Source organism: Mustelus asterias, chromosome 25, assembly GCF_964213995.1.
Source record: "Mustelus asterias chromosome 25, sMusAst1.hap1.1, whole genome shotgun sequence".
Lineage (NCBI taxonomy): Eukaryota > Metazoa > Chordata > Chondrichthyes > Carcharhiniformes > Triakidae > Mustelus > Mustelus asterias.
Genome location: NC_135825.1, coordinates 54182997 through 54197439, shown reverse-complemented (window position 1 = coordinate 54197439; position 14443 = coordinate 54182997). Strand labels below are relative to the sequence as shown.

Genomic DNA, 14443 nt, shown 5'->3' with positions numbered 1-14443 from the left:
AGGGGGTGGGGAAAATACCAACTATGGGGCCAACCTTTACACAGGCTATGTTTGAGGGGCTGATGTATATGCTTGATTTGAGAAAAGTGAAATTAAACAAAACCATCACTGCAATGGACTAAAGCAAAAACCAATAACACCAAAGAATTCATACTAATTATTGTTCATAATCTAATCGCTGATAATTTTAATAAAAAATGTAAACATGGAAATATTTAAAGCATTTATTCACTCGTACTCAGTGTTTATACATTTACAAACAAGTCATCACTTCTGGGTTATACTCTGGCTCTGAAATGTTTTGGCTTTGATCTCTAAAAAAAAATTAGGATCCAATTGAACACAGTATATTAAAAAATGTTTTCAGACCAGAAATCCTGGGGTCAACCTTTGCAAAGTATATGCAGTATCTAATCATCTCCAGAACATTACTTGCTTATCTTTCTACTCCCAGACTGTTACCTCTGATGATCCCCAAGGATCTGTCCTGGGCACCCTCTTATTTCTCTTGGTATGCTGTGGCTACCCAGCTGTACCTAAGCAACACCTTTCCAAGTTCCTCCACTGCTGCTAAATTATCCGACTGCTGATCAGACACCCAATATTGGATGGATAAGCAGAAATTTCTGCCAATTAAATATCAGGTAAATCAAAACCATTTTTTTTAAAATCCCGCACGAACTCTTCTCTCTCACTAAGTCCAAGACAAAATTAGTCCGTTTGCAATCTTGGTGATATATTTGACCCAAAGATAAGCTTCATATTCACACTAACACCACCTATTACACCTGTTAAAACCCAGGCCAGCAACTCCAAGCTGCTTTATGAAGATAGCCTAGATCTTAAGTTTTTACAATTGAATTTGGCACAGGTGAGTACAAGGTGTTTCATCCCATGTATGATTCAAATGACCCACTCGGAAGCTTTCAAAGTTAAAAACAGTCAAAAGATAATAAAAAGAATTAGCATAACTTTTACCAATTACAAACATGATGCATATAAACCTTAACAGCTAGCTATCTATGTTGTTCCAAGTCAAACACCATCCCATTAACATACACCCTTTTCTAGACTTGGCACAAAATGCAAGTATGCTCACATGATGCTGGGTTTTCAGCTTTTTAACATCCACTGTGAACTGGTCTTTGAATGTTGAATTAAATCTCTAAGGCTTCCGAGTCCTGGAACTTTCCAAAAAGCCTCTGGAGGGGAGTGGGGGGGGGGGGGGGGGGGGTATAGAGAGAGAGAGGGGGAGAGAGAGAAAGAGACACTGGCTGCTTCCATTAGCTTCCAACAGCAACTAAACCAAAACTAAAAATTTGGACTTTTCTGTAGCAAAACCGTCCCTCGACATCACCTGATCTGTCATCCCCAAATCAAGCTCCACTCAGCAAACCCCAAAGGACAAATAAAACCCCAGAACACTGCATTAGTCCAGATTTAAAACAGCATGATGTCCATTATATTGCTTCAGTAACAATTAGAGGATACCAGTTGCAGACATCTCAGCGCCAATAAAGTTTTGCAAAGGAACATGATTAAAATACATTTCTTAAAGGCACAGTATTGTCTCACAGCTCTAACATCACACAACTTCACCTGCCTCAGCTCATCTATTGCTAAAACCCAGAATTAGGTATTTTTTTTAATTTAGGGGATGAGGGCACCTTTGGCTGGCCAGCACTTATTGTTGCCTTTGAGAAGATGATGGTGAGCTACCTTCTTGAACTTCCGCAGTCCCTGTGGGGTGTAGGTACACCCACAGTGTTTTTAGGGAGGGAGTTCCAGGATTTTGACACAGTAACGAAACGTCAATGTATATTCAAATCAGGACGATGAGTGACTCAAAAGTTTATTTATTAGTTAAAAGGCTTACATTAACATCGCAATGAAGTTATTGTGAAATTCCCCTAGTCACCACACTCCGGCACCTGTTCAGGTCAATGCACCTAACTAGCACATCTTTCAGGCTGTGGGAGGAAACCCACGCAGACACTGGGAAAATGGGCAAACTCCACACAGACAGTGACCCAAGCCAGGAATCGAACCTGTGAGGCAGCAGTGCTAACCACTGTGCCACCGTGCCGCCCTGGGTAGTGGTATTCTCATGCGTCTGCTGCCATTGTCCTTCTAGATGGTAGCAGTTGTGGGTTTGGGAGGTGCTGCCCAAGAAGCCTTAGTGAGTTCCTGCAGTGCATCTTGTAGATGGCCCACCCCAATGTCTAATCTCCTCCAGTCCCAAAACCCTCAAGATACTTGCACTCAAATTCTAAATTTTTGTATCCTTGATTTTAAATCGCTCACCATGGTGGCCACACCTTCAATTGCCTAGGCACTAACCTTTGGTATTTCCTCCCTACACCTCTCCACCTCTTTCCTCCTTTCTGACATGTCTTAAAACCGAACTCTCTCCTTATTTGTTGCAATGGCATATTTTTGTTTTATAATGCTCCTGTGAAGCACCTTGGGAGCTTTATTAAGTTAAAGGCATATATAAATTTATGTTGCTTCACGCTCCCAGAAACCCACTTCCCTCATGTCAACCACTGAAGCATATCCACGATACTGCTTCCTGTCAATAATTCACAGCTGGCTTAGAGTTCAGCAATAACTGCAGACAGCAAGCCCCAAACCCAAGTACAGGCCTCTGAAAAATATATACAGTCAAGTATTCTTTATCCAAATCCACTTTGCATTTCAGATCATTTTGGTTTTCCGATACCGCATACCAGCTTATGTTACAATGGCCAAACTCTAGACTAGCTACAGTCTAAGGTAAATAAAATGGCTAGAAGAGTAAGATGTACCAATGAATAATGAATATCAGTTACCTGTAATAAGCTCCCAAGGCATAATCTGTGACTCTGCTTTCAGGAGAGGCTTTGCAAAGTAAACAGTGCATTTCCGTGCTGAAAGTTGAGTGTGGGCATGAGGTTCATATCTGCTCGGGTCAGTGAATTCCTGAGCTAAACGTTGGGGGTGCAGTTGGTTTGGGTCATGTTGGCTCAGACTTCCTGCACTAAAGACAGAGTGCGGTCAGCAAGGTTCATGTCAACTCAGGTCACAGTCTTCTTCCACAAAAGGAAAAGTGAGGTTGGCAAGGTTCATGTTGACTCAGGTCACAATCTTTCTGCGCTGACGGCAGAGTGTGGCAAGGTTTGTGTCAGTTCAGGCTTCCCATGCTAAATGTCAATGGGGTTCAAAAAAAAGTGTGGTGTTCGGACATGTTCATTTTTTGGATTTACAGATGTAGGACACTCTACAGGTAGTAATTTTTTGTTGACTGAGTACAAATTAAGTTTTTGTAATTTATCATTTAAACCTGGCCAATCAACCTAACCCGCACATCTTTGGACTGTGGGAGGAAACCGGAGCACCCGGAGGAAACCCACGCAGACACGAGGAGAATGTGCAAACTCCACACAGACAGTGACCCGAGCCGGGAATCGAACCCGGGACCCTGGAGCTGTGAAGCAGCAGTGCTAACCACTGTGCTACCGTGCCGCCCCAAGGACGACTAATCAGTACCATAAGTTTACCTAACAAATGTGAAGAGCATCCTATGCAAAAGATAATTCTTGGGAACACTACTATTTTAAAAGTTTGTATGCATGTCCTTGTGGGAGGTGCAAAACTACCTCTTTACTGTGGTCTCATTTCTCTTGCCAAGTGCTTTAACCAAAATTACTGAAGTAACTGCAAATAAACATTAACTGTTTAATATACTGATCTAGCAGCCACATTGTCAGAACTCTGGAAGCAAGGATCCATTCAGGCAGAAACAAACAAATATTAGAAACCAATAAATATTAACCATTACAATTATGTATGTTAATTTCCATGATGTGAGCTCAATTGCAGCCAGGTAACTAAAACAGCAGATTGCAAAAGGAAGTAAAATGAATTATATTACTAATCTCATGATCTCTTCATTTCTACTTATTTATTTTGTGGCACAAAACTAATAAGATTTCATGAGAAACTACAGAGACTGCTAGAGGTTCCATGCAGATTAAAGATCAGTTTGGCTCTTATTGAAGGTTTTATTCTTGCCTGGGGCATACACTAATTACAATTTCATTCTTCTAAAAAGAGTCTTTTAAGCTATATAAAGGGTAAGAGAGAGGCAAGATTGGACTTTGGACCACTGGAAAATGGCGCTGGGGAAGTAGTAATGGGGAACAAAGAAATAGCTGAGGAACTGAATAAGTACTTTGCATCAGTCTTCATGGTAGAAGACACCAGTAACGTACCAAAAATTCAAGAGAGTCAGGGGGCAGAGGTAAGTGTGGTGGCCATTACAAAGGAGAAGGTGCTAGGGAAGCTGAAAAGTCTGAAGATGGATAAATCACCTGGACCAGATGGACTACACCCCAGAGTTCTGAAGGAGATAGTTGAAGAAATAGTGGAGGCATTATTGGTGAACCTTTCCAGAATCACTGGAGTCAGGGAGGGTCCCAGAGGACAGGAAAGTCTCAAATGTAACACCCCCGATTAAGGGAGGGAGGGAGACAAAATACAGGAAATTACATGCCCGTTAGTAAGATTCTAGAGTCCATTATTAAGGATGGGATTTCGGAACACTTGGAAGTGCATGGTAAAATAGAGAAAAGTCAGCATGGTTTCATCAAGGGGAGGTCATGCCTGACAAATCTGTTAGAATTCTTTGAGGAGGTAACAAGCAGTTTAGACAAAAGAGAGCCAGTAAATGTTATCTACTTGGATTCCAGAAGGCCTTTGACAAGATGCCACACAGGGCATTGCTCAGTAAGATAAGAGCCCATCGTGTTAGAGGCAAGGTTCTAGCATGGAAAGGTGATTGGCTGACTGGTAGAAGACAGGGGTTAAAGGGGTCCTTTTCAGGATGGCAGCCAGTGACTAGTGGAGTTTTGCACAGGTCAGTGCTGGGATCACAACTTTTCACTTTACACATAAATGATCTAGATGAAGGAACTGAGGGCATTGTGGCTAAGTTTGCAGATGATACAAAGATAGGCAAAGGGACAGGTAATATTGAAGAGGCAGTGAGGCTGCAGAAGGACTTGGATAGGTTGGGAAAGTGGACAAAAGTGGCAGATGGAAATGAACGTGGGAAAGTGTGAGGTTATGCACTTTGGTAGGAAGAATAGAGGCGTAGGCTATTTTCTAAATAGGGAGAGAATTCAGAAATCAGAAGCGCAAAAGGACTTGGGAGTTTTAGTTCAGGATTCTCTTGAAGTTAACTTGCAGGTTGAGTTGGCGGTTAGGAAGGCAAATGCAATGTTAGCATTCATTTCGAGAGGACTAGAATACAAAAGCAGAGATGTACTGCTGAGGCTTTATAAGGCTCAGGTGAAACCACATTTAGAATACTGCGAGCAATTTTGGGCCCCATATCTAAAGGACAGGTAAGCTGGCCCTGGAGCGGGTGCAGAGGAAGTTCATGAGAATGATCCCGGGAATGAAAAGCTTGACGTACGAGGAACGTTTGAGAACTCTATGGAGTTTAGAGGGATGAAAGGGGATCTCATTGAAATGTACAGAATAATGAAAGTGGACATGGGGAAGATGTTTCCACTAGTGGGAGAGACTAGGACCCGAGGGCACAGCCTCAGAGTAAAGGGACGGCCCTTTAGAACAGAGATGAGGAGGAAATTCTTCAGCCAGGGATAGTGAATCTATGGAATTCATTGCCACAGAAAGCTGTGGAGGCCAAGTCATTGAGTGCATTTAAGACAGAGATAGATAGGTTCTTGATTGGTAAAGGGATCAAGGATTACAGGAGAAAAAGCAGGGGAATGGGGTTGAGAAATTTTTCAGCCATGATTGAATGGTGGAGCAGACTTGACGGGTCGAATGATGTAATTCTGCTCCTATATCTTATGGTCTTAAAAAAGGCACTCTTTTTATACCTCGTATACCCAGGTAAATTCTACAAGAATACAGACAAATAATGACGTCCCTGTCTGACTAGTGTCACTGACAAATGAAAATGTATGCCAATTAAGCATTAAATAAAGTGTCATAATAGATGGAAAGGATGAAGCCAAAAATCTTTAAGATACATATAGATCATTCAGCATATATAGAAAAAAGTCGATGTTTCAGACTGGCTCCTTTCAGAAGTTCTGCCAGCCTGAAACATGGATTTTATTATTCTCTCCATAGATGTTAAATAATTAAGTATGGTTCCAATATTTGCTGCCTTGTTTGAGATTTCCAATTTATTTAATTTCAAACAATACAGCAGCAGTTCTTGCTGTACTGAGATTAACTTTAATGCTTGGAATACCAGCAAGCATCAGGTTAAAAGGATACAAATAACCTATTAATTCATCGAAAATTCTGTCCAAAGAGTACTTATGACATAAGGATAACAGACCTGGGGGAATCACCTACTTGACAATGTTCAGAAACTGAACATTAATCACTAACTCGCCCTACCAGGTTTAAGGCAAGATATGTGCGTGTATATTTATTATATATATGCTTCTTCACATTCTGGTTTTGTGCGGAACAGCTATGAACTGTTTTTAAACAAGGCAATTTCAAACAAGTTGGAAACGCAAACAATCCACTTTCTTAAAAAGTAAACATCAGGACATCACATGCATATACTAAACTTTCAAAACAAAAAAAAATCAGGTTGTAAACACAAGGATTACAACCATTTCCTCACTCCCTTAACGAGAACTTCAACATTCTCTGCAACACTTACTGCAAATTGCACAATACTGTCACTGTGCAAGGAGCCGAACGTGCAAAGAGGCTTTGAAGGAAAATAAGTCACTTCTGCAGCATCAGCTCGTTTTTAAACTCGAATCTTCTTCCCTCTGCCATTAGGTCCACTAAGAATCCTCTGAATTTAAAGTGATCGCAGCCACAACAAACACTTGGCCGCGTATTTCCTAAACACAGGACTTCAGACACTGAGCAGCCCAGCACGGCCAGTCCCTTCTCCAGGTGTCCCGCCTCCTCAGCCCAACCCGACCCGGCCCGGCCCAGGCCCAGCCACCCCCTCCTCATCCTTACTCGATTCCCAAGTTGTCGCCCGACCCACCTGAGAAGGTTGGAAAGCTGAGGCAGGGACACCGTGCCACCGCCGCCACCGCTGCCCGCCGACAGCCGGTGCCTGCCGCTCAGCAGCTTCTCCACCACAGCTACGTTGCCGGTCCGAGCCGCTTCCAGCAGCTCCTGCTCTTTGCCCATGGCGTCTGCCCGCCAGACCGACCCGACCCGGGCTCACATTCACCGAGCGACCAACCGCTCCGCTCCCACCGCGAGCCTGCAGCCAAGCGCAGGCGCACTCCGCACGCGCTCCTCCTGCTCGCCACCCCACAAACAGCACGCAGGCGCACTCACTGCTTCGCCTCTGATCAGACGCATGCGCACTCTCTTCCTCGTCAACACCGCCGGCAGGGAATTCGCCTGACGTCACCAGGTATGTCTCAGACAGGTGTGCTTTGCTGGAGAAGGGATTTCCCTGTACCAACCCCATCCTGTGCTCCCATCACACAAACTGGCAACTCCAGACCTACCAGCATTCAGAGAAACATTTAAGATCACGATCATGGAGAAAGATTGCAATGTTATTTTTAAAATAACTTTTTTGTTATATAGCACCTTTAATAGCCCAAGGCATTTTACAGCCAATTAAACACTGGGTGCAAGCAGCAGCAGTCTTCCTGTTCAAGTGGCTGCTCTTAATGTGTAAGCCTTAACCAACAAACAAGTTTTTCAAGGAATGTCTGTCTAGAGACCTCCTGGGCTTGTAGAATCTCACTAGCTGTTCTGTCTGGAGACAATACACATCTCTTTAACCTGTGTTGAATGCTCCCTCCACCCACATTATCTGTACCTTTAAGACCTGGCTGGCTGTAGAGATTTGCATTCTAATTAGTATTCTGTAACTTGATTTCTGTGTCTGTGCACTGTTGGAGAACAGATATCCACTCCATCTGACGAAGGAGCTGTGCTCCGAAAGCTTATGGTATTTGCTACCAAATAAACCTGTTGGACTTTAACCTGGTGTTGTGAGATTTCTTACTGTGCTTACCACAGTCCAACGCCGGCATCTCCACATCATGTCTAGAGTTCTACAGGACAACATTCCGAGCAGACAGGGAGGTGTTGGTCGGTTAAAGGAACCGTGGTGCATGAAAGCTGTGCGGGACCGAGTTGAGAAGAAAAGGAAAGTGTACAAAAGGCTCAGAGAGCTTGGTGAAGATAGGGATTTAGAAGAGTATACGGCTTGTAGGAAGAGACTAAAGAAGGAAATTAGGAGAGCCAGAAGGGGTCACGAGAAGGCCCTGGCAGGTAGGATTAAGGAGAACCCTAAGGCGTTCTATAAATATGTGAAGAGTAAAAGGATGAGACGTGAAGGAATAGGGCCTATAAAAGGTGAAGGTGGGAAAGTCTGTACGGAACCAATAGAAATGGCAGAGGTGCTCAATGAGTATTTTGCCTCGGTTTTCACAGAGGAGAAGGACCTGGGTGGATGTATTCCGGGCGTGTGGTGGACTGAAAGGATTGAGTATGTGGACTTTAAGAAAGAGGTTGTGCTGGAATCTTTGAATGGCATCAAGATAGATAAGTCGCCGGGTCCGGATGGGATGTACCCCAGGTTACTGTGGGAGGCGAGGGAAGAGATTGCAGAGCCTCTGGCGATGATCTTTGCGTCGTCGATAGAGATGGGAGAGGTGCCAGAGGATTGGAGGATTGCAGATGTGGTTCCTATTTTCAAGAAGGGGAATAGGGATAGCCCTGGTAATTACCAACCGGTGAGTCTAACCTCAGTGGTTGGTAAACTGATGGAGAAGATCCTGAGGGACAGGATATATGAGCATTTAGAGAGGTTTAGTATGCTCAAGAATACTCAGCATGGCTTTGTCAAGGGCAGATCATGCCTTACGAGCCTGGTGGAGTTCTTTGAAAATGTGACTAAACACATTGACGAAGGGAAGGTGGTAGATGTGGTTTATATGCATTTTAGCAAGACGTTCGATAAGGTCCCCCATGCAAGGCTTCTAGAAAAAGTGAGAGGGCATGGGATCCAAGGGGCTGCTGCCCGGTGGATCCAGAACTGGCTGGCCCAAAGGACAGTAAGAAGTTTAACAACACCAGGTTAAAGTCCAACAGGTTTATTTGGTAGCAAAAGCCACACAAGCTTTCGGAGCTGCAAGCCCCTTCTTCAGGTGAGTGGGAATTCTGTTCACAAACAGAGCATATAAAGACAAAGGAGGCAGAGAGTGGGTATAGATGGGTCTTTTTCTAAATGGAGGTCGGTCACCAGTGGTGTGCCCCAGAGATCTGTTCTGGGACCCTTGCTGTTTGTCATTTTCATAAATGACCTGGATGAGGAAGCGGAGGGATGGGTTGGTAAGTTTGCCGACGACACGAAGGTTGGTGGGGTTGTGGATAGTCTGGAGGGATGTCAGAAGTTACAGAGGGACATAGATAGGATGCAAGACTGGGCGGAGAAGTGGCAGATGGACTTCAACCCAGATAAATGCGTCGTGGTCCATTTTGGTAGGACAAATGGGATGAAGGAGTACAATGTAAAGGGAAAGACTCTTAGTACTGTAGAGGATCAGAAGGACCTTGGGGTCCGGGTCCATAGGACTCTGAAATTGGCCCCGCAGGTGGAGGATGTGGTTAAGAAGGCGTATGGTGTGCTGGCCTTTATCAATCGAAGGATTGAGTTTAGGAGTCCGGGGTAATGATGCAGCTATATAAGACCCTCGTCAGACCCCACTTGGAGTACTGTGCTCAGTGCTGGTTGCCTCACTATAGGAAGGATGTGGAAAAGATTGAAAGGGTGCAGAGGAGATTTACAAGGATGTGGCCTGGATTGAGTGGCATGCCTTATGAGAATAGGCTGAGGGAGCTCGGTCTTTTCTCCTTGGAGAGACGAAGGATGAGAGGAGACCTAATAGAGGTGTATAAGATGTTGAGAGGCATAGATCGGGTGGACTCTCAGAGGCTTTTTCCCAGGGTGGAAATGTCTGCTACGAGAGGACACAGGTTTAAGGTGCTGGGGGGTAGGTACAGGGGAGATGTTAGGGGGAAGTTTTTAACAGAGTGGAATCGGCTGCCGTCAGGGGTGGTGGAGGCGAACTCAATAGGGTCTTTTAAGAGACTCCTGGATGAGTACATGGAGCTTAATAGGATGGAGGGTTATAGGTAGGTCTAGAAGGTAGGGATGTGTTCGGCACAACTTGTGGGCCGAAGGGCCTGTTTGTGCTGTAGTTTTTCTATGTTTCTATGTTTCTAACTATCCTCGTAAAGGTCAGGAGAGGTAAGGTCCCAAGGGGTTAATTTGATTTCAAGATGTCATACTTGGCAATGCTTGACTGGAACTGAATAAACCCTCAATTAATGGGATCTGAAAGAGTATAGCTACCACTTGAAATTTGTCCTACTTGGCTACAGATAGCCCTGCTTTGCAGTCTGGATTTAATGTTTTATTTATTTGTGTCACAAGTAGACTTACATAAGCGCTGCAATGAAGTTACTGTGAAAATCCCCTAGTCGCCACACTCCGGCACCTGTTCGGGTACACTGAGGGAGAATTTAGCATGGCCAAAGCACCTAACCAGCATGTCTTTCAGACTGTGGGAGTAAACCGGAGCACTTGGAGGAAACCCACGCAGACACAGGGAGAACGTATAGACTCCACACAGACAGTGACTCAAGCCTGGAATTGAACCTTGGTCCCTGGGACTGTGTGGCAGCAGTGCTAACCACTATGCTATCCTTGTGGCAAGCAGCAGAAACTTTATCACTGGTCAGTGCTGGTAAACTGTATTGCTTCTATTTGATTAAACATCGGCAGTTTACCTGTGTACATGTTGAGTCTTCCAATGCCTCGTATTCATTAACCTGTGTCTACGTTCTCTGATGGGTGAGATCATAAAATGATTTATTTTTACATTCCATTAATGAAATCACTGAGGAGAGTAGCATTTATTGCTCATTCCCAATTGTCCTTAATTGCTTGAACCAGAGCAGAAATCTGAGTGGAGGACTTCAACATTGATCACCAAGAGTAGATCATTAGCACCACTACTGACTGAACAGGTCAAGATCTGAAGAATTGTTTGCCTGGCTGGTCCGATGGTATGTGGTGAGAGAACCATCAAGAGGTAAAACTTGACTTCATCCTCAAAAACCTACCTACCGTAGCTGAACTGTGATAGTTTTGGTAAGGATGACCACTGCACAACTTGGTGACAAAGTCCCATCTTCACATTGAGAATACACTCTATCATGTTGTGTGGCCTTCATCATTGTCAAACCCTTGAAATGTGAATTACGTCTGTCGGGCTATATAATTTGTGTCCTTGGGTTACTCAGCAGGCCAGTCCTGAATCACAAATCTGCTGGCAGAGAGGCCAGGTTCGCCTGAGGAAGGGTGATTCTCAAGTCAAGGTTCTCCTCTCTTTTTCCAAGTGTACTGCATTCCTGCCGCAAAATTAATGCAGTATGTTTCTGATGTGCCGTGTTGGATGAGGCACTGCCAGAGGCATGTTCCTCCCATGCACCAATGTGTGTGGCATTACCACCATGCTAAATGGAATAGACTCAAAACTGATCTATCAGCTCTGAATTGGGCCATCAGCAGCAGCAGAATTTCATTTAACCACAACCTGTAATCTTATGGCCCAGCCCTATCCCTCAATTACCATCATCATTAGGTCAGGGGATCAACCCTGGTTCAATGAGGAGTGTAGGAAAGCATACCAGGAGCAGCATCAAGCATAGCTAAAAATAGTTGGTGAGGCTACAACGCAGGACCAGATAGCAGAAGCAGCACGCCATAGACAGAGTTAAACAATCCCATAACCAATGAATCAGATCAAAGCTCTGCTGTCTTGCCACATCCAGTTATGAATGATGGTGGACAATGAAACAACTAACTGGAGGAGGAGGCTCCACAAAGATTCCCACACTTAATGATCAGAGCCCAGCCCATCAGTGCAAGAGATAAGGCTGAAGTGTTTGCAGCCAACTTCAGCCAGAAATGCTGAGTGAATAATCTACCTCAATCTCTTCCTGTGGTGGGCTACAAGTTTACAGCCAATCTGGTTCACTACATTTGATATCAAGAGATAGCTGAATGCATTAAATATAGCAAAGGCTATTGGCCCTGACCGCATCCCTGCTGTAATACTGAATACTTGTATTCCAAAATGGTTGATGTACCTATAACACATGGACTACAGCAAGCTAAGAAGGTGGCTCATGATCACCTTCTCAAGGGCAATAAGGAATGGATAATAAATGGCCAACCAGTAATGCACACTTCACACTAATGAATTTAAAAAAACAATATATAAAATGATTTCCAAACTATTTGAACCTTGAGGTACTGTACATACATTTCTACTCATATGATGTTTGCACAATATTTGCTTTACTATTGAATTCAGAAGCATTCTTTAAGTTGATCTGGTTCACCCTGTCATTCAAGTACATTAATAGAACCTTCTCAGCTCACATTTGCTATTTTCTGTTCTTCTCAAGCTGTTGGCTCTTGGCAGGAAAGCTCCAAAGCACTGAGCCACCCCTCATTCAGGTAGCTATTCTTTTTGAATAGCCCGACCCAGAAATGTCTACCTAATAGGGTACAGGGAATTGCAATTGAACACAATGGTTTCATTGCCCAACATTCATGCAAGTGCACGTTCCAGTGGAGTTCTTTGGATTGTGATCAGATACAGGCGATCTGGTTAAATGTCCATTCGGTGGTGTAGTGGTAATGTCACTTGGCTAGTGGTTCTGAGGCCCAGGCTAATGCTCTGGGGATATGGGTTTGAATCCCAGCATGTCAACTGGTGGAATTTAAATTCAATGAATATTTGGCACATCATAACATTCAGGGCTATGGGCCAAGTGCTGGTAAATGGGATTAGGTGGGAGTTCAGGTGTTTCTCACGTGTCGGTGCAGACTTGATGGACTGAAGGGCCTCTTCTGCATTGTATGATTCTATAATTCATAGATTGGGGAACTGAAGCCAAATATGGCATTACTGTCACTGCAGATGAAATGAGCTAACTCAACATTTACCAGGCCTTCTATTTTTTTAATACTGCTATGTAATGCTGCAACCAACCACATGATCAGAACAGGCCTTTAAGTTCCCCGTTAGTTAAATTTTGTTTTGTCATCGTCTCTTTACTCCTTGCTGAGTCAGAAGTATATTTCAGAAGAACACAGCTGTGTTGCCTGCCCTGGGCCAGAGTTCAGGACATCTGTTCTGAGTGGAGAGGTACTTGTAGTGGGAAGGGTAGGATCTGTTGTCGTGGTCCACATCGGTGCCAGCGACATAGTTAGAATGAGGAAAGAGGTTCTATATAGAGAGTTTGAGGATCAAAATTAAACAGAGCCTTCAAGATTATAGGGCGGAATTCTCCAGCCGCGCTGGTCTAAAAGCTGGAAATTCCCCCCCGACTGTCAATGGGGTTTCACATTATCCGCAGCCCGCCCCCTAAAATTCCAGTGGCGGGTGGGATGGGAGAATTCCAACTATAATCTCTGGATTTTTACCTGAGCCATGTGCTAATTGGCATAGGGTACTTAAAATTAGAGCGATGAATACGTGGCTCAAAGATTGGAATGGGAAAAGTGGGCTCCAGTTCGTGGGGCACTGGCATCAGTACTGGGGAAAGTGGGGGGGCTCCACCATTGCTGTTCTTGTAAATTGCATAACTGGTGAAGTAGAGAGGGCTTTAGGCTAAATAGAGGGGGGGAGCGGGGCCTGAGGACAGTATACATAGGTTTATAAAGCATAAGGATATGGCAGCATTGCAAGGCAGCTATTTAGGTAATGATACTAGAATGTGACAAGAAGGGACATTCAGTGTACAAACAAAAAAAAAAGCAGCAAATAGGTCCATATGGAGAAAAAATATAAAAATGTACTTAAATGCACGCAGCATTCAGCACAAAATAAATGAATTAACAGCACAAATTAAGGCTAATATGTATGATTTTATCGGTATTACAGAATTATGGTTACAAAGAGATCAAAACTACAAAGTATTCAGGGATATGTGACTTTTTGTAAGGACAGGCAGGAAAGGTAAGGTGGTGGAGTAACATTGTTAGTATGAGATGGAACATGTACCAGAGCAAGAAACAATCTTTGATCGGCAGATGTAAAATCCATATGGGTGTAGGTATGAAATAACAGGACACTGATGGATGTAGTTTATGGGCTCCGATAAGTTTTTATTTATTCATGTGATGTGAGCATCACTGGCTAAGCTAGCATTTATTGCCCACCCCAAATTGCCTTTGAGAAATAGTAAGCTACCTTCTTGAACTGCTGCAGTCCATGTGGTGTAGGTACTTCCAGTGCTGTAATAGAGGCAATCACTCATCATCACTGTCACTGGGTCAAAATCCTGGAGCTCCCTGCCTAACTGCACTGAGGATGTATCTACACCTCAAGGACTGCAG

General features: G+C 43.9%; 1 protein-coding gene across 15 annotated transcripts in view; it reads right to left on the bottom strand.

The window, feature by feature from the left end:
• Positions 1-7315, bottom strand: part of LOC144479191 (ankyrin repeat and SAM domain-containing protein 1A-like) — a 409264-nt gene extending 401949 nt beyond the window's left edge. For 11 of the 15 annotated variants that reach the window (XM_078197812.1, XM_078197820.1, XM_078197816.1 and 8 more), the window contains exon 1: positions 7040-7315. In XM_078197812.1, coding sequence (XP_078053938.1) covers positions 7040-7188 — 149 coding nt within the window. In that variant the 5' untranslated portion in view covers positions 7189-7315. The remainder of the gene's footprint in view (positions 1-7039) is intronic. The other 4 variants (XM_078197815.1, XM_078197826.1, XM_078197825.1 and 1 more) reach the window with 2 other exon arrangements.
• Positions 7316-14443: the final 7128 nt, after the last annotated feature.